This window comes from Lytechinus pictus, chromosome 15, assembly GCF_037042905.1.
Source record: "Lytechinus pictus isolate F3 Inbred chromosome 15, Lp3.0, whole genome shotgun sequence".
Classification (NCBI taxonomy): Eukaryota; Metazoa; Echinodermata; class Echinoidea; order Temnopleuroida; family Toxopneustidae; genus Lytechinus; species Lytechinus pictus.
The window spans coordinates 25,350,357-25,377,929 of NC_087259.1; the positions used below are offsets into that span (position 1 = coordinate 25,350,357).

Consider the following 27,573-nt stretch of genomic DNA (forward strand, 5'->3'; position numbering starts at 1 on the left):
GGATAAGATTTCTTTATAGTCTAGCCAACTCAATAATAGACTGGTTGCTGGTTATAATAAGACGACAGCGCAATGCATATGGAATTGTGTTTGATCCCCTTTAAAATACGACATATGGGGGGTTTTAAACCCCATTTTTTGTAGATAAGGAATGAAAGAAATTCCCAGGTAAAACCTCAGATTTTTCTCTCCCACGGTGATTATACCGTGTTTTTCTCCCTTTGCGTTTTTTGTTGTTTATCTGTTTTCATTTGCTCATCGGCTGATATGAAATACGGTTTTCTACCGTCGCATCAGTAATTCCTCTGCCTAGTACACTTGAAAAAACATATATTTATAAACCATCCCCAGAACAGACCGTTTCTGTTTACTGTTGAGCTTGATCTGTTTTAGGCTTAAATGATCATTGAGGAAAGTTTGATATTCATATTTACATTGCAATAAAGAGATAGAGAAATAGACGTACATTTTATTTACACCACAACTTACGCCGCATGTAAAGGTATATGGTGTACACATTTCACGAAAATCGCAAAATCTACGCTGGAGCTGGACCGAGTTGTCATGGACGCGATGTTCAGTCAACCAATCAGAGCCCGTTAAATTTCCAGCTCGACTCTCGATGCGATGGTCTGCCGTCTGCGAAAGAACATACCGATATACTATTACGTGTTATGTTAAGGGGTAATAAAAGCACTGGACTTATGTGGTTTCTTTCGGAGTCTCTTTTCACTTATCACTTTGGTTATAATGCCTGTAACTCATCTTGTTTAAATCATGGATTATCATTGGATATATACCAACGTATTCTGATAATAAGTTATCGTGGTAGTGGGAACCTTTAGCTCAAGAAAGTTGAGAAACGTCTTCTGCATGTGAAAGCAGCGTAATTAGAAGGGAAAATATGTCGCTTCATCAGCCCGTTGCACCCCCGCGTTCTCGCTCTCGGGTTTCTGGACATGGCTCGGCATCGAGAACGATGTCAGCGAATGTTCTTCGCCTGCATGAATCTTTGACCAATCTCCTGGATGAGCAGGACAAAACGTACTTCGTTCGTGCACTCAACGATTACAACTCAAAAAGAAATGTCTACACCCTTGTGCAGAACCTCAGGGGTATTCTTAACACCCCCGAGAAGAGACAACTGTTCGTTTTATTGGGGAAAGTAATTCCGTCTTCTGATCAAACACTATTTTGGCAACATGTTGATACGTTGTGTATGGGGCCTGGTGGGGTCAAAAGACCAAGTGTAACTAGCTCTATGAATGGATCAATGTCCAGACCTGAATCAAGACTCTACCAGCAATCTACAAGGACTACAGGAAGGTCACCTTCCTTGTTACAGAACCAGCATCAATCAAATCTTAACCAAAACTCAGAGACAAGCTTTCAGCATGAAAACTACCACCAGGACTACCGGGAAAATAACCATCTTCATCATCACCTTCAACATCTTCAGCCTGGAGGTGAGGAGTTACATGGAAAGGTTGCAAGGAAAACATCAGGTGCACAGTTTCCCGTGGACCAGAACAGGGACCTGAAGAGAATAGTTCTGAGGAAGTCCGAACAGGATGGTGTTGGGTTGGGATTCAGTATTAGGGGCGGGGCAGAACATTCTGTGGGGATCTTTGTTTCTTTGGTTGAACCTAATAGTTTGGCAGAGAAGCGAGGTTTGGTTAAAGGAGATCAGATTATGCAGGTCAACGACATTCCATTTGAGAAGGTGCTCCACTCTGATGCTGTAAAGGTGAGAATATTTCATGTTTTTATTTAGGAGCAGTTAGAAGTCATATAGAAATCTGTAGTAGTAGTAGTAGTAGAAATAGTAGCAGCAGCAGTAGTAGAAGTTGTAGATACTTTGTAGTAGATCAGTAGTGATAGTATACGTGTACGTAGCACTGGAAGTAGTATAGAAGTACTACTAGACCACTTTCAGGAACTTTGCAATCAAATTCGTTAATTGAAAGTAATGCAAGACTGACAAAAGTTGAGAAAACCCACATAAAAAGATTATTTTTATAAGTGTCTAGAAGTAGTAGTAGTGGTAGTACTTAGATACTTTGTAGTAGAACTAAAAGAGGTACCTGTGAGTAGTGGTATTATGCATGGGTGGCAGAGCGAAGTTGAAAGTGGGGGGGGGGGCACAGGGAAAAAAGGACACTTTTTTTCAAAAGGGCACTATCTTAAAACAAAGCCAGGACAGTGGTGTAATGAACCAAAAATTTTGAGGGGGCTAGATATATATTGATATTTTTCAAACGAAAATCCAATTTTGTGATAGATTTCGACATAATATTCAGAGAATGATATCATATGTTACCCATCTCTCTTTCCTTTTCTTTTCCCTTTTTTTCTTGGTCGTAAAAAAAAAATGGGGGGAGAGCCCCCCAAGCCCCCCCCCCCCATCTTTAGGCCACTGCTTATCTACCCCACTCACATGACTCATGAATAAGATACATGTATGTAGGATTATCCTTACAAGTTTTTTCCTTCATTAGTAGAAACATCTAAAATGAGAATATTGTTTTCTTGTTTCAAAGGGCACTCATTAAGACATAAAACGGGTCCTTCTCACAGGTGAAAGGGGCACAGAATAGTTCGTGAGGGGTACTTTTCTTGGGTAAAAAGGGGCACTGATAAGAGAAAGGGCACCTATAAGAAGGCACAGAGGGACTTGCTAACGACATAAAATGGGTATGAAAGGGGCACAGAACATGTTCGTGAGGGGCACCTTTCTTGGGTAAAAACTAAAAAGCGGCACTGATTCAAGAAAGCTAGGCACTTAGGCCTACATGAAGGCAAGGGCGCAATTGCTGACACATAAAACGGGTCCTTCTTACGTGAAATGGGCACAGAATGAACACGTTCGTGAGGGGCACTTTTCTTTTTAAAAAGGGGCACTGATTCTAGAAAGGGCTATTGCAAGAAGTCAAGGGGCACTTGCTAACACATAAAACACATAAAACAGTTCCTTGTCAGATGAAAGGGGCACAGAACATGTTCGAGAGGGGGGGGGGGCATTTTTCTTGCCTAAAAAGGGCACGTTTTCAGTGCTTCAAAAAGTGGGGGCACCTGTGCTGCCCTTGGTATTATGCATGTAGAAGTAGCATTGGAAGTGCAAAAGAAGTAGTACTAGTACAAGACCACTTTCAAGAACTTTGCAATCAAATTCATTAATTGTTTGAAAGTATTGCAAGGCAAGTATCAAACATAAACTTTTGGGGTAAGAATTGGCACTTATATGAGAAAGGGCACTTTGGTAACACCTAAAACGGTTCCTCCTCAGGTGAAAGGGGTACATTACACATTCGTGAGGGGGGGGTATTTTTCTTGCCTAAAAAGGGCACGTTTTCAGTGCTTCAAAAAGTGGGGGCACCTGTGCTGCCCTTGGTATTATGCATGTAGAAGTAGCATTGGAAGTGCAAAAGAAGTAGTACTAGTACAAGACCACTTTCAAGAACTTTGCAATCAAATTCATTAATTGTTTGAAAGTATTGCAAGGCAAGTATCAAACATAAACTTTTGGGGTAAGAATTGGCACTTATATGAGAAAGGGCACTTTGGTAACACCTAAAACGGTTCCTCCTCAGGTGAAAGGGGTACATTACACATTCGTGAGGGGGGGGGTATTTTTCTTGCCTAAAAAGGGCACGTTTTCAGTGCTTCAAAAAGTGGGGGCACCTGTGCCCCCCCCCCCCCCACACCCTTGGTATTATGCATGTAGAAGTAGCATTGGAAGTGCAAAAGAAGTAGTACTAGTACAAGACCACTTTCAAGAACTTTGCAATCAAATTCATTAATTGTTTGAAAGTAATGCAAGACAAGTATCAAACATAAACTTTCACAATTATTTCGAGTATGTTGAGAAAACTCACATAAAAAAGATGAGTTTTATACCTATTGGTACGTATTCTGAACTCTGGTTTAAATTAAACCTTGGTTTAAAGTTGTGGTTGAACTACATGTACATGTATGGAGAGCTGATAGGAGCATAAATCCCTAACACTGATAGTACACATTCAATATATTAACTCATACATGTATGACACCCAAATCTTTCCTAATTGTCTAGGAATGATCACTGAAGTATTTTTCTTCATTATGAAAGCAAAAGGAAACAAAATAGTAAACATAAGAAGAAAAAAAATATAAACAGAATTTTTTAACTTTTTGCTTCCCATAATTTTAGCACAGAGTTAGACCGTGGTCTAAGTTAAACCTGACTTCAGAATACAGGCCTTAGTGTCTAGAAGAAGTAGTAGTGGTGGGTGGTAGTAGTAGTAGAAGTAGAAGAGTTAGTAGTAGTAGTAGTAGTAGTAGTAGTAGTAGTAGAAGAGTTAGTAGTAGTAGTAGTAGTAGTAGTAGTAGTACATGTAGTAGTAATAGTAAAGTACAGGTACAGTGTAGTAGTAGTTTTAACAATCTTCAATAAATGTAAGAAGATGCTAAGTACTTCTTCTTCTACTACTACTACTATACAACTACTACTTCTACAACTATTACTACTACTACTACTACTACTACTACTACTACTACTACTACTACTACTACTACTACTACTACTACTACTACTTCTACAACTTTTACTCTTATTGATAGTAATGATGATGATGGTGATGGTAAGAAGAAGTAGAATCTCATCAAGATAATAATGATGAAGACAATGATGCATAATTTAATATTATTATTAATAATAACAATAATAATTATTATTTTTATTATTGTTTTTATTATTATTATTCATTATTATTATTATTATTAATATTGTTTTTATAATAACGATAATATTATGTTATAAATAATGGTATATTTATCTCTAATGATACAAGACAATGTTGAAAATATAGACCTCAGTTCATGTTAGCCTACAGAGAACAGTTTTACAAATAATTTCTTTGATGGCAGATCAAGATGTGAAAATAAAATTATTATTACAATGATATAATAATTTATCTCTAATGTTGGAACATATAAGAAGATGCTACTACTTCTACTTCTACTACTACTACTACTACTTTTATTGTCCAATTACATACATGTACATCCTACAATCAATGTTTGAGGGGAAAAAGTCCCAAGTTTTTCAACATCGTACTGCACAATAAACAACTCTTTTGTTGTTTTGATAAATTTAAATTTCATAATGTAGGTTTCAAGCTACACTGACTGCCTCCTTCAATCCTGAAGATTCTTGCAGTATTTGAAATGTAGTTTCACAAAGGCTTATAAACTCATCTCAAACATTATAATACACTCTCCATCAAATTGATTAAACCATTTCATTTGCCACTTGAGCTTAAATTCATTAGATATGTCACTGCCTGCCAGGTTCTAGAGGACAATTTCCAAACGTAAACAGAGAAAATAATAACCCAAGGATGAAACTATCATTTGAAATAGACAGCACTGCTCACTGGTTCGTGTACTGCCGCCATACAAAGAAAACACAGCAGTGCTACTGTAGAGAGCTTGCACACAAAGCGACATGATGAAAGCCTCGTAGCCTTTTATGAGTCACACGTTGCTATGGCGATGCCGCCACACAGTCATGGTGTGTGTAATCATAGATGTAGTAGGTCCATGGTTTAATAAACCATTGGTGGCCTTTCAACCAATAAGTATACCAGTCAGAAACCTTGCAATTATGCTGAATTGTAAGTGCATGCTTACAAATTTAACACATACATGTAGCCATTTTAAATATAGGGTCTATAATTATTCATCATACATTTACACAAAGGTAGGCCTACAGATGAGATACAAGTTAGACTTAGGGGTTCTTAAAGATGCATTTTGCCTAACAATTAATTTTGCCTTCATTGACTGGAATCTGACACCATTTGTATATATACATTTTATAGGACAATAAGGAAAAATGTCATATTTCACAAAATAAGGTAAGAAATAGTGAGTGTGTAACTGTTTCTTTAACAAAGCTGAAATCCAAAATATTCTCTTTAAGTTTACATCCATGTATATTGTATCAGAAAATGATGAAATTGACAGTGTTATTTAGTTTAGTAACTTTTTTTAAACAAAAATGTAATATAAGAAATGCTGTTATTAGTTTCGTATTTTACATTCAAAATGGATTCCTTTTATAAGTTATGCTTGTAAGAATTTTCCCTTGTTATTCAAGTCAACATATTGACTTAAATTTTGCTTTTTATCTCCCCAAAGTGTCTGATACTATTCAGGTTACTTTTTGTACTGTACATGTCAAAACTGTTATGATGTCTGAATAAGAAAGCAAGGCCATTGTTTCGGAGATGTACAGTATTTTGTGATTTTACATATTTGGTCAGGATCCTGATCTTTTCTTCTTTTTTTTGTATAAAACCTCTTCTCAGTCATGGAATGGGCTAAAGATTTATAATCTTAGTAGCTTTCTGATACAAGTACATAAACTAAATTTGTAAGTGTTCAAATGTCCTTTAAAATTACAATAAAATATCACATAGAGTGTGTGCTTAATGATCTCAAAAGTCAAACTCACTTTTCATGTAGAATCAATGGGCTGATTTACACTTCACATGTTGGTATCTTAGACATGTTACCAGTAGTGGATCCAGGGGTTAGGGGCACCATCCACCCAGTTCTGCCCCCCCTTCCCATTTAGAGCCAGGAAAATATTTGAAGTGGAAAATGTTGGGCATATAATTAAAGTAAAGACTTTTTTTATTGTCAGGCTTTTTCTTAGGAACAAAAATGCCCCTTTTGAAAATCCATGATACACCCCTAGGTTATACTCCTATATAATTGTTCACAGTATGATTTTGACTCTATTCTTTTTATTTCTACATGCAATATTAATACTGATGATAAGTGAATTTGGATTGTGTTCGAACTCCATACATCTGCCTGCCGTTAAGTCAATAGGAGTGATGAATACAGTCACAAGACCTCAGTTGTGTAAATATTTCATTAAAACGGAATCAATAGACAGAGCATCTGGTGTGACCATCCCGTGTTCAGACGCAACAAAACCTATTATGAAAACAGTACACATTCAGAATTATTTTAAACAACACAAAAGTTGGTTCAAGTGTGAACCCACCAACTGTAGATTTAAAAAAAAAATTATTGCATGCTATTCTGTTTTACCAAACAGTTGGTTAATATTTTAACCAACCAGGTTGTTTAAACAAGTGTGAGGGAGTGAACATGTACGGCTATAATTTGAGCCAACAAATTTTAAGAGGGAACACCCTTGGATGTAAATACTTGATCGCATAAGGGGTGATGGTCATTTTTAAGATACGGTATGAAATATTTTTAGTAACAGTACTGCAATTTTGTTCAATCACTTGAACATTTAAATAACAAATGGACAGTGTAAACACATTAATTAATCCATTATACACAATTCATTAACTTCAATTTTGATATTTTAAGGGCGAGGACAAAGGAGCACAAAAAATTGAGGATTGAGAAAGTGTTTAACCCCAAAAGGCCAAAAGAAAAACAAAATATGCAGTTATTTTTTTATTATGGTCAGGGTTCTAACCAATGCAAGTTTTTTCATGGAAAATGTACACTCTATTATGTGTTTTAATTTGATAAATTCAAAGCATTTTTGTACATATATTCATATATTAAATAACTGGAATAAACTGACACTTTCGGGGATTTACCCAAACTTAAAAGAGACTTGTGTCTGAACTCTGATCAGTTGACATCACTACTCCTCTTGCAGACCATCATAATCCTCAGATCACAACTGTTTGCTTTCTCAGTAAAACCTTGCTTAATTGTGATGTAAATTGAACAGGTCGGATCCTATTCTTAAAACCCTTTTGTCATAATGCAAACTGGCCTGTTATGGTCTGTGGTTTCTCTTTACTATTGTTGTTCTTCAATATCCAGAGACCCCCTATCTGAAATAAATCAATACTACATGTAGATGGAAGAAGATCTAGCACTAGAATAGCTAACTTAACAAAGCGTGGTACATGTGTGTAGTTGAATAATGAGAGGTCTACCTAGTGGGTTCTTGTTGAATAATCTTTCATGCTGCTTACTGACTCATTAGTATTCATAGGCATCCTTGATAAATAAAGATGATGCAAACAAGTTCATACATAATGCAGATTATTAAAGTACACTGTATAATTAAGAAATGTTGTGCATACAATCTACATTATATACATGTAATGTTTCTTCTTTCTCTCAGTTGTAGACTGATTACAGTTTACATCTTTGTCTTTCTTCATGTTTTTATTTTTCTGTATTTTCACATAAGTCTTCATGAAAAAATTGAACTTCAATACAATGTCTAAAGTATTTACACACTAATTGAAATTTGACATTCAATTTCAAATGGTATTCATGCTAACTAATTCATACAAATTATGTCTAGAAAAAATGGTCTGATGTATATAGTCATGAAGTCCATAGGAGAATGACCCAAACATGTTTAATATTAATGCAAATTCTCAGGTTTTTATTCACAAAAGAATATGTTTATTTCCTTTCCATCGTGTTGCTTTGTAGTTTATGGGGGCTTTCAATTTACTTTGTATACAAAGTCTATGACCAAGCCCCAGATCCCATGTGGTAATGCATTTTCAAACAGTTGTAAATAATTGCAGATTACAGACTTAATAGAAGAACCTGTTAGAAAATATATTTTAAATACCTTTCTGTAGTTAGTTAACATTAAAGGGTTATTTTCATTGGATGAAAAAAAAATTGACAGAGTAACAATAAGAAAACATCTCAGTCTTACTCTCTCTCTTCATCAATTTATATTTGACAAATTTTATCAAATTGTATCATATTATGTTGGATGTATGGTTATACATACGTGTCTATATATCTGTAAATTTATGAATTTGTAAGTTTTAACAAGATTTTCCATAAAGAACAGAAAAATAGCTACAAACAATATTACTGTGAGTACAAAAATAAATTCCTTAAAGACAAAAAAGTCCTTTAGCCTACATGTACTACTTTAAAAGATGCAACTTTGATTTAACTAAAACTAAATAATATTTATTTGTTTCACAGATATTAAAGACAGTCAAGAAGCTGGTCCTGTATGTGAAGAGTGTTGGGCGTGTACCAGGTTCATTCTTCTCACATCAAACCTATACATGGGTGAACCCAGAGGGGCGCAGTGTATCCCCTCCACCAGACATAGATCCTCTTGATGGAAGGATGATGAATGATACCAAGAAGAGCAGCCTTAACCTCCTCAAAAATGGCGATGAAAAGAAGGTGAGGTGTCAATGGTGTTAATATGGAAAAGATTGAGGTAACAAGGGTGTTAATTGTAGCAAAAAGATTGATATGTCAGTGGTGTTAACTTAGTATTTTAGGGAATGAGCTCACTTCAAGAGTCAATATTTGGCCTAGGGAGTATGGAGTGTCAGAGTGTTTGCCAAGCAGGATTTATGCAACAGGTGTTATCAAGACAGACAGTACACGCTTACTTACTGTGTGCTCATGAACTTGAAACAAGCATAATGAACCCACGTGTATTAAAACTAAAGGAAAAAACAAACTCTCTGGATAGGCTTTTGACATGTGTTTAAAAAAAGACATACAGACCTGTGCATTTTGATGTCTCCCCACCCACAGGTTGTTGCTGGGGTGGGGGATGTTTTGTTTTTTCTGTCTTGTTTTTGTTCTTGCGTGATAACTGAAGTCAACCATTTAACTGATCAACCTTAAACTTTGTCAAGTATGCAAATAGGATACTTTGAGGGTATCAAGGTTAAAGGCCATTACTACGAAGCCCCAAACCGGACATTTTTGACAACGAAAAAAAAAAAATTATTACGCACGTACGTGGTATTATTACGTACGTACGTAGTAATTATTTCGTACGTACGTAGTAATTATTACGTACGTACGTAGTATTTATTACGTACGTACTTAGTATTATTACGTACGTACGTAATATTATTTTTAATAAGCACCTCGCCGAACCTGTCGGGGAACCTGTATATAGAGTTTGGATTAATATATGGATGCCAAATTTGTTCATTCATTTATTTCGATTTCCCCGCCTTTTGAGGGCTTTTGTGACTCCGGAGTGTGATTACATATTCACATTACAGCACATTGAATGATCGCTATGTGAGTTTGCTGGGGCCGATTGCACGAAAGGGTCTTTCCAAGGACCGTCTTTCGTGTCGCCCATCTTTTATGATGCGCTATAAGCGGGGTGTTCCTGAAATTTATGATAAACAAATAAAATTCGTAAGCTTGCTTTTAAATCAAATTTTATACAATTTCATGAGCTATACATCATTTTATAAACAAATATTTTGTTTATTTTAACGGACGAATAAAATATGTTTGCAGATAATTTATTTGAAATGCGTTTCACATGGCGCATCATAAAAAATGGGCGACACGAAAGACGGTCCTTGCAAAGACCGTTTCGTGCAATCGGCCCCTGGACGATATGGGGAGAGCGGGGGCGGGGCCGGGTCACCTCTCCCACGTGTGATCGAGCTTCGTAGTCAGTTTAATGGCGTGGCAAGAATCAAAATTATCTATATTGTACGGTCAAAGAAACATCGTCATAAAAATCCACTGGGGCCAGCATAGGCAGATCCAGGTGGTAAAGGGGCCGCCCCTCCCCCATTGCAATGGCGACGCGAAAAAAGGGGGAAAGAAAGAAAAAAAAAGGAAAGGAGGGAAGGGAAAGGAAAGGATTTTAAAAAGAGGCAAATAAGAATAGGGAGCTAGACGAGTGAATGAAAATAAGGTGAGGGGAAAACTTTGAAAATAAAAAAATCTTGATCATGCAGCTACAGTATATACAATTTTTGCTCTTGCTCCGCGCTCTCGTTGCCTGTTATGAGATAGGCCTACATATATCTTGCTCTACAGGCTGAAATGGGGATAAACAAAACATATTCAGCTCGGAAATCGAGCTTTTATTTATTTTGTGTAATTTACAAATTGATTTTTAAGTGCTCTGTATTTTTTTTAATGCATGGTCTGCATCTCAAAATATCTCATCTCGAGCTTCGCCCTCGCGCATTATTCATGTGGGAAAATATATCCTTTTCATGAAAATACGACTAGAGAATATAGGCCTATCCTATTTTGGGATTTAAATTTCAAACTTTGCGCACGCATCAATCTGCCTATATCGTGATCATAATTATTTTTAAAAAGTGCTTAGAATGTCCAGTTTTTAGGTCCGAATATCAATTTTTTTCATTTTTTTTCTCGGGCACTTTAATCTTTAAAAGGGCACCGACAAAAGTTTAAGATTTAGATAGCAGTATAACTAAACAATTTATTGATGCGAGCGGAAAAAGTTTGAGATCGAGATCTAAAAACTGAATGTTATATTTTTAATTATGAAAAGGATGGTTATCTTCCTTTATGAATAATGCGAGCGCGAAGGAATACAAATAATGCAACTAAACAATAATTGATGCGGCGAGCGCAAAGCACGAGCGGAAAAAGTGTGAGATTTAAGAAAACGGGATACTCTATTTTGTTACTATATATTTTTTTAACCTAGTTTTTAATGTAATGACAGGCCGAATGAGAACGCGAAATTTTGGAATTCATACAGAAGTATTCTCACTAACAAAGACACGAGCTCGCAGTGCTAGTTGATATTTTTTTACAATAAGACCTGAACAATAGACCATCTTGAGAACTTTATGGAATACACGAAGAAGGACCTAGTTCACGTTTCAAATAATGCGAGTGCATATCAGACAAAATAATGAATGCTCTATGTCTGAAATGGAATATGTTTGTGTACTGACTTAAAATTGAATATTTTAAGCTCCATATCAACCTTTATAAATTGACATGAAAGATTACTTTTTCAAAGTCTTCGACCGCCCCCCTCATTTTATTCACTCGTGACCCGTCTTCATTATTTCTTTTTACCCTCTCGATCGATCCTTTCCTTTTTTTCTTTTTGAGTCCCGAAGTTTTCTTATTGCGCCGCCAATAGGGGGAAGGGGGGGGGGCGCTGTCCTTTTCTCTTGGATCCGCCTTTGCTGACCCCTGCACTTAAAAAAAAATCTTTTAGGATGTTGGTGATAATAGCAATGTTTCTATGAACGTACATTATGCTAATCTTTATGTTCTTGTTACTCCACAAACTGACTTAGCTCGATCACATAATGTATCAATATTATAATGCCAACACTATTATGGGAGGGGTGACCCCCCTTAAGTGTCCAGCAGATCTATAGTCACAAAAGGTGTGGAAATCGAAAGATTGACATCCATCAAAAGTAGTCAAAATCTATAGTCCGACTGTCATTGATCTGTTAAGATTACAGGTTCGACGAGGTGCTTATTACGTACGTACGTAATAAATACTACGTACGTACGTAATAAATACTACGTACGTACGTGATAAATACTACGTACGTACGTAATAATACTACGTACGTACGTGATAATACTACGTACGTACGTGATAATACTACGTACGTACATGATAAATATTACGTACGTACGTACGTAATAATACTACGTACGTACGTGATAATACTACGTACGTACGTAATAATACTACGTACGTACGTGATAATACTACGTACGTACGTAATAAATACTACGTACGTACGTAATAAATACTACGTACGTACATGATAAATATTACGTACGTACGTGATAATACTACGTACGTACGTGATAATACTACGTACGTACGTGATAATACTACGTACGTACGTGATAATACTACGTACGTACGTGATAATACTACGTACGTACGTGATAATACTACGTACGTACGTGATAAATATCACGTACGTACGTGATAATACTACGTACGTACGTGATAAATATCACGTACGTACGTAATAATACTACGTACGTACGTGATAATACTACGTACGTACGTGATAATACTACGTACGTACGTGATAAATATTACGTACGTACGTAATAATACTACGTACGTACGTGATAAATATTACGTACGTACGTAATAATACTACGTACGTACGTGATAATACTAGGTACGTACGTAATAAATACTACGTACGTACGTAATAAATACTACGTACGTACGTAATAAATCCTTTTTATGAATTCATAATCCTTATTGTCTCTTTTTTCAGATCGGAATATTAACAATATTTTCAGCTCGCCCTTGGGTAGAGGAACTAATAATAGTTATCCTTTTCATATGATGACAAAATGTGCTTAGAAAGTTAGAATGTCCCGTTTCTAGGTTAAATAAATATAGTAACAAAATAGAGTATCCCGTTTTCTAAAATCTCACACTTTTTCCGCTCGTGCTTTGCGCTCGCCGCATCAATTATTGTTTAGTTGCATATTTTGTATTCCTTCGCGCTCGCATTATTCATAAAGGAAGATAACTATCCTTTTCATACTTAAAAAATATAATTTTCAGTTTTTAGATCTCGATCTCAAACTTTTTCCGCTCGCATCAATAAATTGTTTAGTTATACTGCTATCTAAATCTTAAACTTTTGTCGGTGCCCTTTTAAAGATTAAAGTGCCCGAAAAAAATGCAAAAAATTGATATTCGGACCTAAAAACTGGACATTCTAAGCACTTTTTTAAAATAATTATGATCACGATATAGGCAGATTGATGCGTGCGCAAAGTTTGAAATTTAAATCCCAAAATAGGATAGGCCTATATTCTCTAGTCGTATTTTCATGAAAAGGATATATTTTCCCACATGAATAATGCGCGTGGGCGAAGCTCGAACTGAGATATTTCGAGATGCAGACCATTAAAAAAATACAGAGCACTTAAAAATGAATTTGTAAATTACACAAAATAAATAAATCTCGATGTCTGAGCTGAATATGTTTTGTTTATCTCCATTTCAGCCTGTTGAGCAAGATATATAGGCCTATCTCATAACAGGCAACGAGAGCGTGGAGCAAGAGCAAAAAAATGATATACTATGTAGCTGCATGATCAAGATTTTTTTATTTTCAAAGTTTTCCCCTCACCTTATTTTCATTCACTCGTCTCCCTATTGTTATTTGCCTCTTTCCTTTCCCTTCCCTCTCCTTTTTTTTTCTTTCTTTCCCCCTCTTAATTTTCGCGTCGCCAATGGAGGAGGGGCGGCCCCTTTACCACGTAGTGGATCTGCCTATGCTGGCCCCTGGATTTTTATGACGATGTTTCTTTGACCGTACAATATAGTTAATTTTGATTCCATATCGTCCAGCAAACTCACATAGCGATCATTCAATGTGCTGTAATGTGAATATGTAGTCACACCCAGGAGTCACAAAAGGCGGGGAAATCGAAATAAATGAATGGAAAAATTTGACATCCATATATTAATCCAAACTCTATATACAGGTTCCTCGACAGGTTCGGCGAGGTGCTTATTACGTACGTACGTAATAAATACTACGTACGTACGTAATAATACTACGTACGTACGCAATAAATACTACGTACGTTTGTTATAATTACTACGTACGTACGTAATAATGCTACGTACGTACGTAATAATACCACGTACGTACGTAATAATACTACGTACGTACATAATAATACCACGTACGTACGTAATAATACTACGTACGTACGTAATAATACCACGTACGTACGTAATAATTACTACGTACGTACGTAATAATACCACGTACGTACGTAATAATTACTACGTACGTACGTAATAATAATTTTTTTTTTTTCGTTGTCAAAAATGTCCGGTTTGGGGCTTCGTACATTACATAATACATACCCAAAACTGTCACAATTGCCTAAAGAAGCGTTTTGATTCTTTTCCTTTATAATCTATCCACCTGATGAATGTGAATGTTCCATTCAGGAGGTTCATATTACATGCTCAAAGTCCAAATACCAAGTCTCAAGATTAAAATCGTGAAACGAAGGATTCATTTTTAAACAGTTTGAATATGTAATGTTTTTCACTTTGTTCCTCGTACAACAGTTGCCAATTCCAATATCATTACATGTCATATATATTATAGCTCCACCTTGTGTCACATTGGCTTTTGGAAGCTTAGTATCGTTTGCTTGCGTTGTTCATGTACTTTGGTAGCTTCACCTACCTGCTGTGGTTGTATTAAAGAAAGAGTTAACAGCATGCCTTGTCTGACATCTCTTCCTTCTATGGCATGGTGGCAGCGGTGGGATCAACACCATAGAAGGGTTAGACGTCAGACAAGGCAGAATGATGAACATGTCAAAACACTTATTGATATATTATTAGGTGACTGGTTGATTTTGTATTGTTTATTTTCAGGTTAATGTTGTAGTGAATGAAGGCGAGAGTCTAGGTTTGATGATCCGTGGAGGTAAAGAGTTTGGTCTTGGTATCTACATCACTGGAATTGATGCTTACTCTGTCTCAGAACACGCTGGTCTGAAGGTAAGTCTGAAACGAAACAGATGAAAGACACTTGGGAGCTAGATTAAAGATGAATAATAATAAAGCTTTATCAGAATTCTGTCTTAAATATATGCTTAAAAGGCTTTTTCTTTGTCTTTCCAATCGCAGCAATCAAAATATAGAATTTTTGTGCATTCTGAAATTCCATTCTCTAGGTTTTGGAAAAGAGGTATGTAGATCTATACATATATGTGGCATTATTTAAAAGGTTGATCCAAAAAGAATTTAAAAAGTTTAAAGTCCGAGAAAACAAAATAAGGTTCGTAAATAAGAGAATATAACTATACAATCCTTACCCTCCCGAACTAACCTTTTGAATTTCAAACCTAATGTCATTTTTCGGTACTTACAAATCTCCAGAAATTCAGACTAAATGAATCTTTGTAATCTATGAATTCAGGTTGGTGATCAAATCCTCGATGTCAACTCTCGAAACTTCCTTGATATTGAGCATCAGGATGCTGTTAACATACTGAAATCATCCAAACTGATGATGATGACCATCAAGGATGTCGGCAAGTTACCCTATGGTCGAACAACAATTGATCGAACACAGTGGTTAACCAAGAATGAAGCCAAGAACTCTCCTCCTTCCTCCAGACGGGTTAGCAGAGATGAACTGGATGAGACAGACTCCATCTATAGTGATATCCCAGAGAGGCCTTCGGTAAGTTCATAGTTAAGTGTGTGACTTCAGAATATCCATTCACCAATTATCTATTTTATTTGGGGAGGGGGTAGGCCTATACAACTGAAGCTAATTTGATGAGAACAGTAAATAGCAGAAACATATCAATAAAAGTTTACTAAAATCAAACAAATGGTATCAAAGTTATGACTTTCTTTAGTTTTTAATTTGTTACATCACATACACCTAGATGCCCCATTTATCATATATTTCCATTTGTTTGTGGTTCAAGGTGACTGGTAATATTTTTTGTTGTTATGTAACTTGTAAGCATGCTTTAAACATTGGTAAAATCATTTCCAATATTTAAGAAAATATTGCACGGCATGCGACATATGGGGGAACTGCTTGCGTGGATGAAATAAGCTACATTTTGGAATGAAAACAATAACCTTCAAATTTGAAAAAGGGGGAATCACATATTTATTTCGGTTCATGGATGCTTATGTCTCCGTGGGCAACCACGTATGCAATTATTCATACAGTGACCCATTACAGTGTAGGAATTCAGATATAATTTTGCTTATATGTTTATTTCATGTGTATTTTTAATCTGTTTGGTGAAACATTTGTCAATCCAGCTGTCAAGCTGCAATCTTATCTTTTAATGAATCTTGAAAGGTTTATTGTTAAGCAGTTTCATTGGCTCAGATATCATGTGTTTGCATGATGATTTGATTAAAGCAGTATAGAGTATGATTATATCTGATTGTTCTTTGCAGTCTGCTTTCAGTCGTGGCATTGGATCTCAAGTAATGTACAATAAGAGTATGGCTGGAGTACAGAACTGGAGCATGCTGGAAGATCAATCCAAGACTCTACTCAGTGAGAACGAAAGAGGCACCATGATGTATTACCTAGAGGAATATCAACACAATACAATCACCGTTGAAGGTCTTGTCATGGCCCTATTTGAGTTATTCGATACTCATGCTAAGGTATTGTTTATCTTAAATTCTAAGTCACTTCAACCTTTTATTGTCTTGCATTAATATGTAAATTTATTTATAGTCTGCCTTTAAACATAAAGAAGTTGCTATTGAATAATTTCAGGAAATGATTCTGCTCATAGAAATATATTGGCATATTGAGATTAAAATTAATAAAAACAAGAGCAATGTTAATGATACACTTAATAATGATAATGATATATGTTAGAGTGCTTTTAGAATTGAATTGAATTGAATTTATTACCAAATTTCACTGTCCGGTACAATTACATGGAATACTACATCACATAATAAACAAAACATTTGGTAATTGGAGCTAACATAATAGCAAGATGCTAATCGAGAATCCCACATTTAAAGAACGATTATCCTAAATATGTTTCATAATGATTATCTTTGAATGATATATTATCTTTTCTTTTCACAGTTTTCTCTTCTGTCTGAAATCCGTGCCTTTATCTTCCCCCGAGACATTGACAGGTTTGATAGTCTTGTCTTAAAGAGAGAGGTTGAGGCAATGAAGGTAAAAACTTAATATTTTATCAATTTTGAAGTTCATTTTGTATGCTTTTTAAGCCCGGGAGGGGGGAACTTGACTACATTGCTGTACACACGCGACCAAAAGTATGTGTAAAAGGGTAAATTTATAGAGTAAAACATATATATGTTTTACAGGTTATAATTCTTTAGGGGGCAAATTGTTGGACTAGTATGGAAAAATATGTGAATAGGGTATAAATTTGATAAGTGGACAAAACTTGTTTAGGGTGTGTTTGTAAAACCTCTGGTCTTATGCATGTGTACAGCAGTATAGTTAGTTCCCCCCCCCCCCCTGGCTTTTAAGTCCGCTTCAACAAAAAAGACAATATCAGTGCAAATGACAAATCTATACTTCCTATGCACTATTGGCAAATCTTAGAATCCTTTTACCTTCAAGTATCCTGGCATACATTTGATAAAAATATAGTTGAAGTTCAAAATTTCTGCTGAGTTTTAGAGTTATTATTAGTTTCATTGCACAAATGACCTCATCTTATATTCATTTGAATACGGAGATGAAAGAATGTCAAGTTTTGTAAAAAGTACATTTAATAAAGGGCAACATATGAATGTCATGGCAAATTATAGCTTTATGTTTGTTATTTTGCTATACTTTATTTTATTTTATTTCTACATTCAAATGATATAATTAAAACATTTACATGAGTACATGTATATTATATGTTTGCATATACAATATACTTTTTTGTGGGCAACCAATAATACATGGTGTACCGTGATACCACTACACTCTTTTTCTTTGCCATGGAAACCTTGAGAAGTTACATATACAATATATATATATATGTATATATATATATATATATATATATATATATATATATATATAAAAGATTGGTTCATATATTACCAATGTAGTCATGATGCATAAAGAATACAAAATAGGGATGTAAGTATATAGTTTTCTTTAAAGAAATATGTAATTATTGAATGCAGGAGACCTCCATCTGGAATGGTTAAGCTTGAAATGATGGCATCCTCGTGAAAGAGGAAAATGTATTTTGTGTTGCTAATTGATATTACTATCTAGATGAAACAACGTGAACAGAGATCATGCAGAGATAGAGTAATTATTGTGTTATTTGATATTTCAGGCCAGACAGCGAGGGTATTTTATGAACGAGACATCTTTTACAGATACCTTATCAAACAGCAGTCGCTATAACTCCTGTAGTTCAATTGACTCCAGGCCCCTTACTCCTCCTAGAGTTCCGCAGCATCTTCCACCTAACATCAGGGTAAGTCCAAGTGTTCTCATTCGTTGAATCAGAATTTATATTATGGTAATTACCATGGTAACAGTGCCCAAGAGCCAATCAGAAGGATTCGGTGGTAATTACCATTGGCCGACATGTTACCATGGTAATAACTTTTCTGCAACAGGACCCTTGAGGTGCTTTCAGTCCCATCTTTATCTTCTGTTATTCGTTTAGTGTAGACTGTGATGCCTTGGAAAGTACATATTTTCTTAGGCATGAAGGGAATATCATACATATTTTGCTCAGTTATTAAGTTTGATTTCTATATCTTCTAGTCATTGTTTTCTATGATACCCAGATAGGCAAAATTTTCTTTAAAGTTGAGAAAAAAATGATTTAAAAGAGAAAAAAAAGTCAAAATATAATTCAATATTGCCAAGAAATCCTCCTGCCATGTGGCTTTAATTGTGTTAGTCAGGCTTTAGAGTACTGTGGTTTTTCTGATTGATGTTGTGAAAAGACACAGGTCATTGCACAACACTCATTTTTTATCAAAGAATCAATGACATCACATTGTCGTGACTGTTTCTTGTTTAAAATATTTGGTTGTAGATTTATTTGAGAGCTTGCAACGTGGTATTTAAAACAATAAGTTGTAGGAATTCGACAAGAGCATCATGTACTTTGATTAAACATTGTTTCATCAGAATGTGGCAGAAGTAAAGTTTATATGATTTTATTTTTTACAGGTATCCAATGAAACAGAAGAGAGATATCAGGGTATAGACACCAGACAGATTAATGATGATACAAACGGTCTTCCAGATTTTGCTCTACCTGTAAGTACACATAATGTCTAACATCACATCACATTTTTTTTAAAACACTTTTCTATTACTGTAGGCAAAAAACAAATATAGTACCATATTATCCTATCGATAAATTATCTCATATCATTATTTTGAACTTTTACCTCACTCTATCCATTTGATTTCCATATTTAAGTATGGTAAAGAAGAACGAAGAAATATGTCTTATAACACTAAATGCGTACTTAGTCAAATGACAGGCATGCCTCTCAATGTATTTAATGCCGAGCAGTGGTATTGGTTGTGATGATTTGTTTAAAAAAATGTAAACATATATTTAGGAGAATCGCAAATTTCTGAAATGTGTCTTTTTTCATTATTCGTGCATTGATAATTCTATGATACTTTTTTAAATTCATAATTTCATCTTGCGATTTCTGCATAAATGGTTGATTTAGACTCATCTATTGTACCTCTTTACCTTTGTCTGTGTTTAGGACTATGCTATCGGCTCACCAAGTAGCAACAACAACAGCACAATCACCCCCAACAAGAACAAATCCCACTCCATCCTCAAATCCTCCTCTCTATACACTCCTACCAATGGTTTTGACTCTCCGAATCTCAAGCGTGTGACTGTGGACGTTCACCACCATAACCGTTTCAACCAAGAACCTTCTACCAGCAGGAGAGGAGTTGATTTGCTTGGTTTGGAGTCTATGTATCAAGGAACAAAGAGTCCCAGTGAAGACAGTGGTGTGGATGTGCACCTGACAAGCAGTCTTGCTAATCTTGAAAGGTAATAATAATAATGATAGTAATAATAATGATAATAATAATAATAGTAATAAATACAATAATAATAGTAATAATAATAATAAGCATAATAATAATAAATGATAATGAAAATAATGATAATAATAATAACAGCATTGATATTATTAATAATGTGTTTCTAATACATACTTTCGGATGAATCATCTCTCAAGGCGCAACATAGACAGTATGAGAAACAAAAACCAGGGATGCAATCATAATCAAAGTCATAACATAGATATAAGGAAAATATTAAGACTTCTGTAATATGCCTGCGATAATACTTGAGACTCTACTTTAGACAGTCTATATCTCTAATAATGCTTTCAAGTCTATTCCACAAAACTATATAGGACTACATGGTGAAATGCCAGATATCCAAACTACTTGATGTGGTGAATTGACAAAAAGATAAATAAACAAAATAATTCCTTATGCATGGTGTACACATGGTTGAACCAAAATTGATATAACATTAGATTCAGAAGATTAATAATATTTATATGATGAATTTATGGATTTCAATAAAAAATTATGTATGTTGGTAAATTATTCATGGCCTGATTGTGGTTGACATAATAGTTAGTATATTTCTGACATCAAAATGATATAAATGTAGTTAACCAGCTAAATGCATTGCAGTTAGTATGTGTACTAGACTGTATTAAATGTATTATAACTAATTCTAATTTTGCTGCAATTATACTTGGAGGTGATCATAATGACATTTATAGGGTTAATTGCCATTGAATATTGTGTAATAGTATGCAGCGCTTAGAAACGTAGTAAGCGCTATACATGTATAAATGTTGCCTATTGTTATTGTTTATTTTAGACTATATAGGACAGCACGAGGGTGCCAAAATATGCTGAAATAATTTCATGTTTTGGGCCATGGAAACATTACTTTTTAAACATTAAATAGTGTGTTATTTTGTGTTAATAATTTTTTCAGCTTCTTCCTTTAAAGAGATATGTTTTCTTAATGATAAAGACATGTAATGGAGATCTGGAAAATGAACTTGAAAAATTATTAGGAAAAAATAATTTAGAATTTAGATTATACATTTATCGTACTGTCATTGTATTTTAAGAACCATTAATTTTCCATTGCATGATTTCTTATATATTCCTCAAAACACCCAAAGCTATGTAGATTACAAAAACAACTGCTTAACCATATTATCTTTCCTTGAATCTTGAAGATACAAAATGTCAAATACCCATGGCAACTACCACAATATGACCAGTGACACGGATTTCAGCCCTCGCTCTTCAGAAGACAGCCCCCGCACCCCAGATAGCAGTGCAGAACCCTCGCCAAGCAGACAGCAGCAAGAAAATACAGAGAAAGTTCAGACTAAGGATGATAGCATTGATCATCAGAGTGATAGGTCGGGAAGCCGACAAAGGAAGATGAGTTTAGATAGTGTGTCCACAGAGAGCTCTGCTTCATTGGTAAGTGAAGGGATTGGCCCCAATGGCTCGTATTCTGAAGTCGGGTTTAATTCAAACACTGGTCTAGAGTTATGGTTTAACTATGGATAGCCAATTGTGGCACAAATCTCTGTAAGTAAAATTTCAATCTATCAACTCATGTGACACTCAAATCATTCATGTCTTGGAATGATAGCTGAAATATTTGTCTACATCATGAAAGCAAGGAGAAGCAAAATAATAAAACAAAGGAAATATACAATATCAACAGATTTAGGGATTTTTTGGCTTCCCATAATTTTAGCATAGAATTAGACAGTGGTCAAAGTGATACCGGACTTCAGTGAAACCGGACTTCAGAAAACGGGCAACATGACTGCAAACCAAAGGAACCTGTTTTAATTTTTTATTCACTTTTGTATGTATTTTGGTACTTATATTTCTCAACAAAGGAATTTCCTAAAAACTGCAAATCATTGTGCCCTCTAAGATTACTTTTGATTTTTTCTATATATACTGTAAATATTTCTTATCCATAACTTGTTATAAAAAAAATAAACCATAGTTGATACATTTACAATTCAGATTCAAGTCAATAAAAAAAATGCCATCAGAGGTCAGATGCTCAATTTCATATCTCATTTGTCTGTAAAGTGTGTATCCAATGAGAAGTTAATACCCAGGAATGTGTTGCTTATAGATCTGCAAAATTTTCTCAGCTTAACCTTATCATGACAACAAAATACAATTTTGCAACTTTTGATATAATCTGAAGCCATGTTATACAGACAACTGATGGCCCTCTCATTTTTTATATGGTGTCGACAGTGGAAAATGAAAGTATATCATGTATCCTGTTCATATTCACGCCATGGTCGAGTGGTTACAACTCCTGTCTCTCAATCAGAGGGATGTGGGCTCCAATCCCAGCCATGGCATGTTTTCCTTCAGCAAGAAATTTACCAGCATTGTGCTGCACTCAGTAGGAATAATTCCTTGAATGCACTGTGGGCTGGAAGGCAGCTCGACCTAAAGCCAGGGTAATAATAATAACAATATGCGCCTTGGAATAGAATATTTCTAGATAGATGGTGCTATCTAAATACCTATTGTTATTATTATTATTATGGCACTATCATCAATACCCATCTGTAAGCAGTTGTCTAAGCCCCGTTCAGAATATTGCAATATTGCAGGCACCAGTCATTTTAATGACATGGATTTTTATCCCACCGCTGCCACCACGATAGTTAGAAATACAGCTAAGATCTCATTTTGTTGAATACGTGCCTGCCATTTATTGAAGTAATATCAAGATTTGACACGGCATTACAGAAGGGGCAAATGTTTACATTAGTCAACATGCAATGAACCATCACAAGCTGGCGCTATAACACTACATGTATAAGAACTGTAGATACATATACTGGTGCTGCAATATTGTATTTTAACTGAGGCTTTAATAAGTGAGGGTCAGCCTAAAAGCATTAATCTCCACAGCAAGTGTGCCACAAAGGAAATTATTAAGTAGCAAATGAAATTATCCAGCATATAGAGCGAGCACGTACATAACCAAAGCTGCAACATTTGTATTGTCATATGTAAACAGGTATGACTTAGCTTATATGTTCATTCCTGAATTCCAATTCTCTTTAAAGGAGTGCTGCATGTTTTTGTTTTTTCATGTGAATATTGTTTTTAAAATCTTTTTGCAGATTGGAGAACTGATCAGCAGACAGAATAGTAGCAGTGAGCATGGCATTCCCCGGAGGATAAGTGATCCTACCCATGTAAGTCTACATACAATATTATGATGATGATGATGATGATCGTCGATGATGATGATGATCAATGATGATGAAGATGATGAAGATGATAATGATGATGATGATGATGATGAAGTAGAAGATAAAAATAATTAATAATTTGATTATTTTTTATATTTTCCGTTTGACGTTAATATGCTGGTATTATGAGCTTTCCCTTTATTGGGTTTAATGACCACTACCATCATGGTATATGTGACCAACGAGACATTTATACATATGTGGGATCCTATAACAGAAGAAGGAGAAGGAGGAAAAGAAGAAGAAGATAAAAATAATTAATAATTTGATTAATTTTGATATTTGATAATACACAATTCTGTTGTTCATTTATATTTTCAGCACACACCGAAAGACCAGCGACGCAGTGTAGACCAAACCAAGAAAGCTAGTGAAACTCTGTATGAACTGAGGAAGAACACACCAACATCACCTCAGTCAGAGAGAACATCATCAAAAGAAACATCTTACCAGAGGTCATCATCTCAGGGAGGTGTAGGAGGGAGACCGCGACCCAACATGCCTCCTCCTCCTCCGCCTTCTGCAAAAGATGATTCAATACAATCTAGTTTATCCTTGAATCTTTCACATCCATCACCAGCTCAATCAATAGAGGACATTCCTTTACCCCCTCCTCCTACAGACTTTCTCTCCGCTGCGCCCTTTGACCTACCATCCCCTCTACCCTCTCCACCTGTTGATAGATTCTCAGATGAGGCACCTGCTCTTCCACCTACCACGCCTCCTCCTCCTCCACCAGAATTTCAGACAGAGGATGAAGATGAGGATGAAATTATCCTGCCAGATCCGTCATCGTTTCCATCCACTTCTACCAGTCGTACTCCAATGGCCAATTTGAATACCTTCAAACCCCAGGTGGGTCACTTTGAATTTATTTGATGACTGTCTTAGGCCATACACATTCATGTAATCCAATGGGAATAGTGATAAAGACACGTGCAGGATTTGCCAAAGCATAAGACTGGTTGTATGTTAAGTACTATATTTGTTTATAATCATCAGGGCGGGAACCAAATTCTACAAGCTTAGCTTTGCATTTTAGTGAACCCCTCATTTCCATACATTTGCTTTACTTTGTATGATTTTATGAATTTTGTTATGATATTTTGTTTAAAAAAATTGATATGTGGTAAAGAGTAAAGATGCCTTGCTTATGCATGCCCCACTCTGCAGAATAGCCTTCTTGAATACAGCGAACATGTATCTCAGTTGAATCTCAAGGTGTTCGCTCAAAACCTTTATATTTTCTTCTTAACACTATGCGTCGTGAGCACTCTACAGAGTCGATTTGGTGCTTTAGAAGTTACACTAGTATTTTATTAATTCCATTCTGATATATGTAGGGCTCATCCACTCCAGACAAGCAGAGTGAAGACCTCATTGTAAATACAAGACTAGACAGACCGCCTTACTGTGAAAGGATCCTGGTGAAGAAAACTGCATCTAGCCTTGGTTTGGCAGTCGAAGGAGGCGCAAGAACCAGACAGCCATTGCCAAAGATCATCAAAATCCAGGTTAGTTACTTATCAGACCCTCTCCTGTTGAGAGGCCTATAGAACTGAGATAGTCTGATGGGTGTTCATATAGCTGAAGAACGATGTCATGTATGGTTGTTGATCCCTTTTGTGCTAAATGGTACAGTATATCCCAATGTAATTGACCTAGCAACTAAGAACATGTTCCAGTTGTTCGTAAAGTCAAGCATGACTTTACAAACAGCTTTGTGATACACCCACCTGGTATTATGTCATGCTCATGTATCCCACTGCTGCCACTGCAGCATTATTAGGACAATACTAAAGATAGACTATCAGTCAGAGTGGTTAAGGTTTAAGCATTTTATTATGACATAATCCTGTAGTTTAGATTTGACCCTTTTATGGTGACACACTCATTTATCCTCCTGCTGCCACCACAACATTATTAAGACAATACTAAAGACAACTTGTCACAGTGGTTAAGATATTAGCATTTATTCAATACATACTCACGCAATGCAACAGCTGGTCGAATAAACATCTAACGCCGTTTTAAAATATCAACAAGCCTGTATAACACAGCCTGTAAGTGGGCGGCATACAACTCAATACTATGGCAGAGGACATTGCCATACCATTGTAATATATGTTATATTATTTGTTTCTTTCTTTTCAGACTGGTGGATCAGCGTATCAAAACAGCAACCTAAAAGTTGGACATGTGATCATAAAGGTCAATGACCGACCTCTCCATGACCTCTCTCATTCCCAGTCTACCAGAGTCATTGCTGAAGCATTTAAAAACAAGTCAAGCAACACTATGGAATTTCTGGTTGTAGACTCCAATCGATTTAAACTTCTGTATTAGATTTTCGTACTATTTATCAGGCTCCATGAATGTTTTTGACATAAAAACTAGAGAGAGAGATTAATTCCTTTTTTATTTTCATATTTTATCTTCATATTTGTCATGTTATTTGTTAACAGAGAATGAGCCCACTGAACAAAGAACCCCATAGCAAATCAAATGTGCAAATTTGTTTCAAATCTTTTCTTTAAAGGATTAAATGTACATTATAAAGTAGGCCTATTATTCTTTTTAATGAATACCAGAATGTCATTTTATTATGATGTGAAGTCATATCTGTTAAATATACTGTTTCATAATTACATGTAGGTCCTCACTACGCATTCAGGTATTTAATTTATGCTGTTTAATCTTTGGTACAGATTAGCCAAGTGATAGGTTTTGAGTAAAGATTGAATGATATTGTACTAGATGCAATGAAATTATGACTGAATTCATTTGTTTATTTACACCATAATTAAGTGTTATGTTCAGTGTTTGTGTGTATGCCACTTCAAACACCTGGTGCTAACACTGCATTTATCACATAGTATAGACTTCAGGGACTTTTTTTAAATTGCAGTCAATTTCTATGATATTTTCAATGAAATCTACCAATTGAAAGCATTTAGATAATTATTTTAGCAATGGTGTTCAATGCCAATTATTTTTTAATTTGTGATCATTTTTTATAGATTTATTGTTGATAAAGTCTGTTGAATTTTTTATATAATGATACCAGCAATTTAAAAAAATAATAATGACTTTATAATCTAAAACAGTACAACCATTCTGATGATCAATTGTAGTTTTTTAATACATTTTGCCATGAACATGTTAATTTCTTTGGTATTATTTTCATAGTTTAGATGTAAAAAGCTAAACTTGCGTAAGTATGGTGTGATCAAACATTATGGTTTATGCAAAAAACCTTTTCACAGTTGTAACTTGCACTGCATTCCAATTTTTGTCAATTATGATTTAATAGATAATTTTTATGCATAACTTTATATTAACTGACACCATCCGTTATGAGTTTGGAAGAAAAAAAAATAAACATATATGCCCTCAGGTTCGTTTACCTCTCTGGCACATAATATTGCCAAAAGGACTTAAATTCAGCTGATGCCAGTATAATATGTTCCCTAATTTTTTTTTTTAATCTATGATTGATATTTTTTATCATTGATTGCATGAAGACAATGATGTCTTTTCTAAAACAGTAATTTGGAAAGGTTTGATGGTAGACTTTGAAGATAATGCATGTAATAATAATAATAATAGCGGCATATTTACCCAGGGTAGCCACTTCAGTTCCGAAAACTGTTCTCCCAGCGGACCCTGCTATTATGTAGTCGAATTGTATTTGAATAAAGGTCTCACAACCTTTGTTGGTCTGTAGTAATGGATCTGAGAACCATTATACTCGGTGTTCTTTTAAATTTCATGCATAAAATTGCCTCCATCGAATTTATAATATTTTCTATTTGGTGGAATTGTAATTTCAAATAGAAAATGGAATTGTGAATACAGTATGAATAGATTACAAGTGAGGAAAAAGTATCTTTATCTCTGCTTCAAAAAGTCAA

General features: G+C 35.2%; 1 protein-coding gene across 1 annotated transcript; it reads left to right on the forward strand.

Annotated features, from left to right (window-relative positions):
- Positions 1-15: 15 nt before the first annotated feature.
- On the forward strand, positions 16-27,573 carry LOC129277977 (whirlin-like). The gene is made up of 14 exons (XM_054914168.2): positions 16-1,747; positions 9,010-9,219; positions 15,206-15,331; positions 15,753-16,019; positions 16,763-16,978; positions 17,418-17,513; positions 18,646-18,789; positions 19,500-19,589; positions 20,057-20,358; positions 21,581-21,833; positions 23,528-23,602; positions 23,981-24,514; positions 25,003-25,173; positions 25,814-27,573. Exons 1-14 carry the CDS (start codon positions 905-907, stop codon positions 26,003-26,005), a joined length of 3,519 nt encoding a protein of 1,172 aa, XP_054770143.2. The 5' UTR covers positions 16-904; the 3' UTR covers positions 26,006-27,573.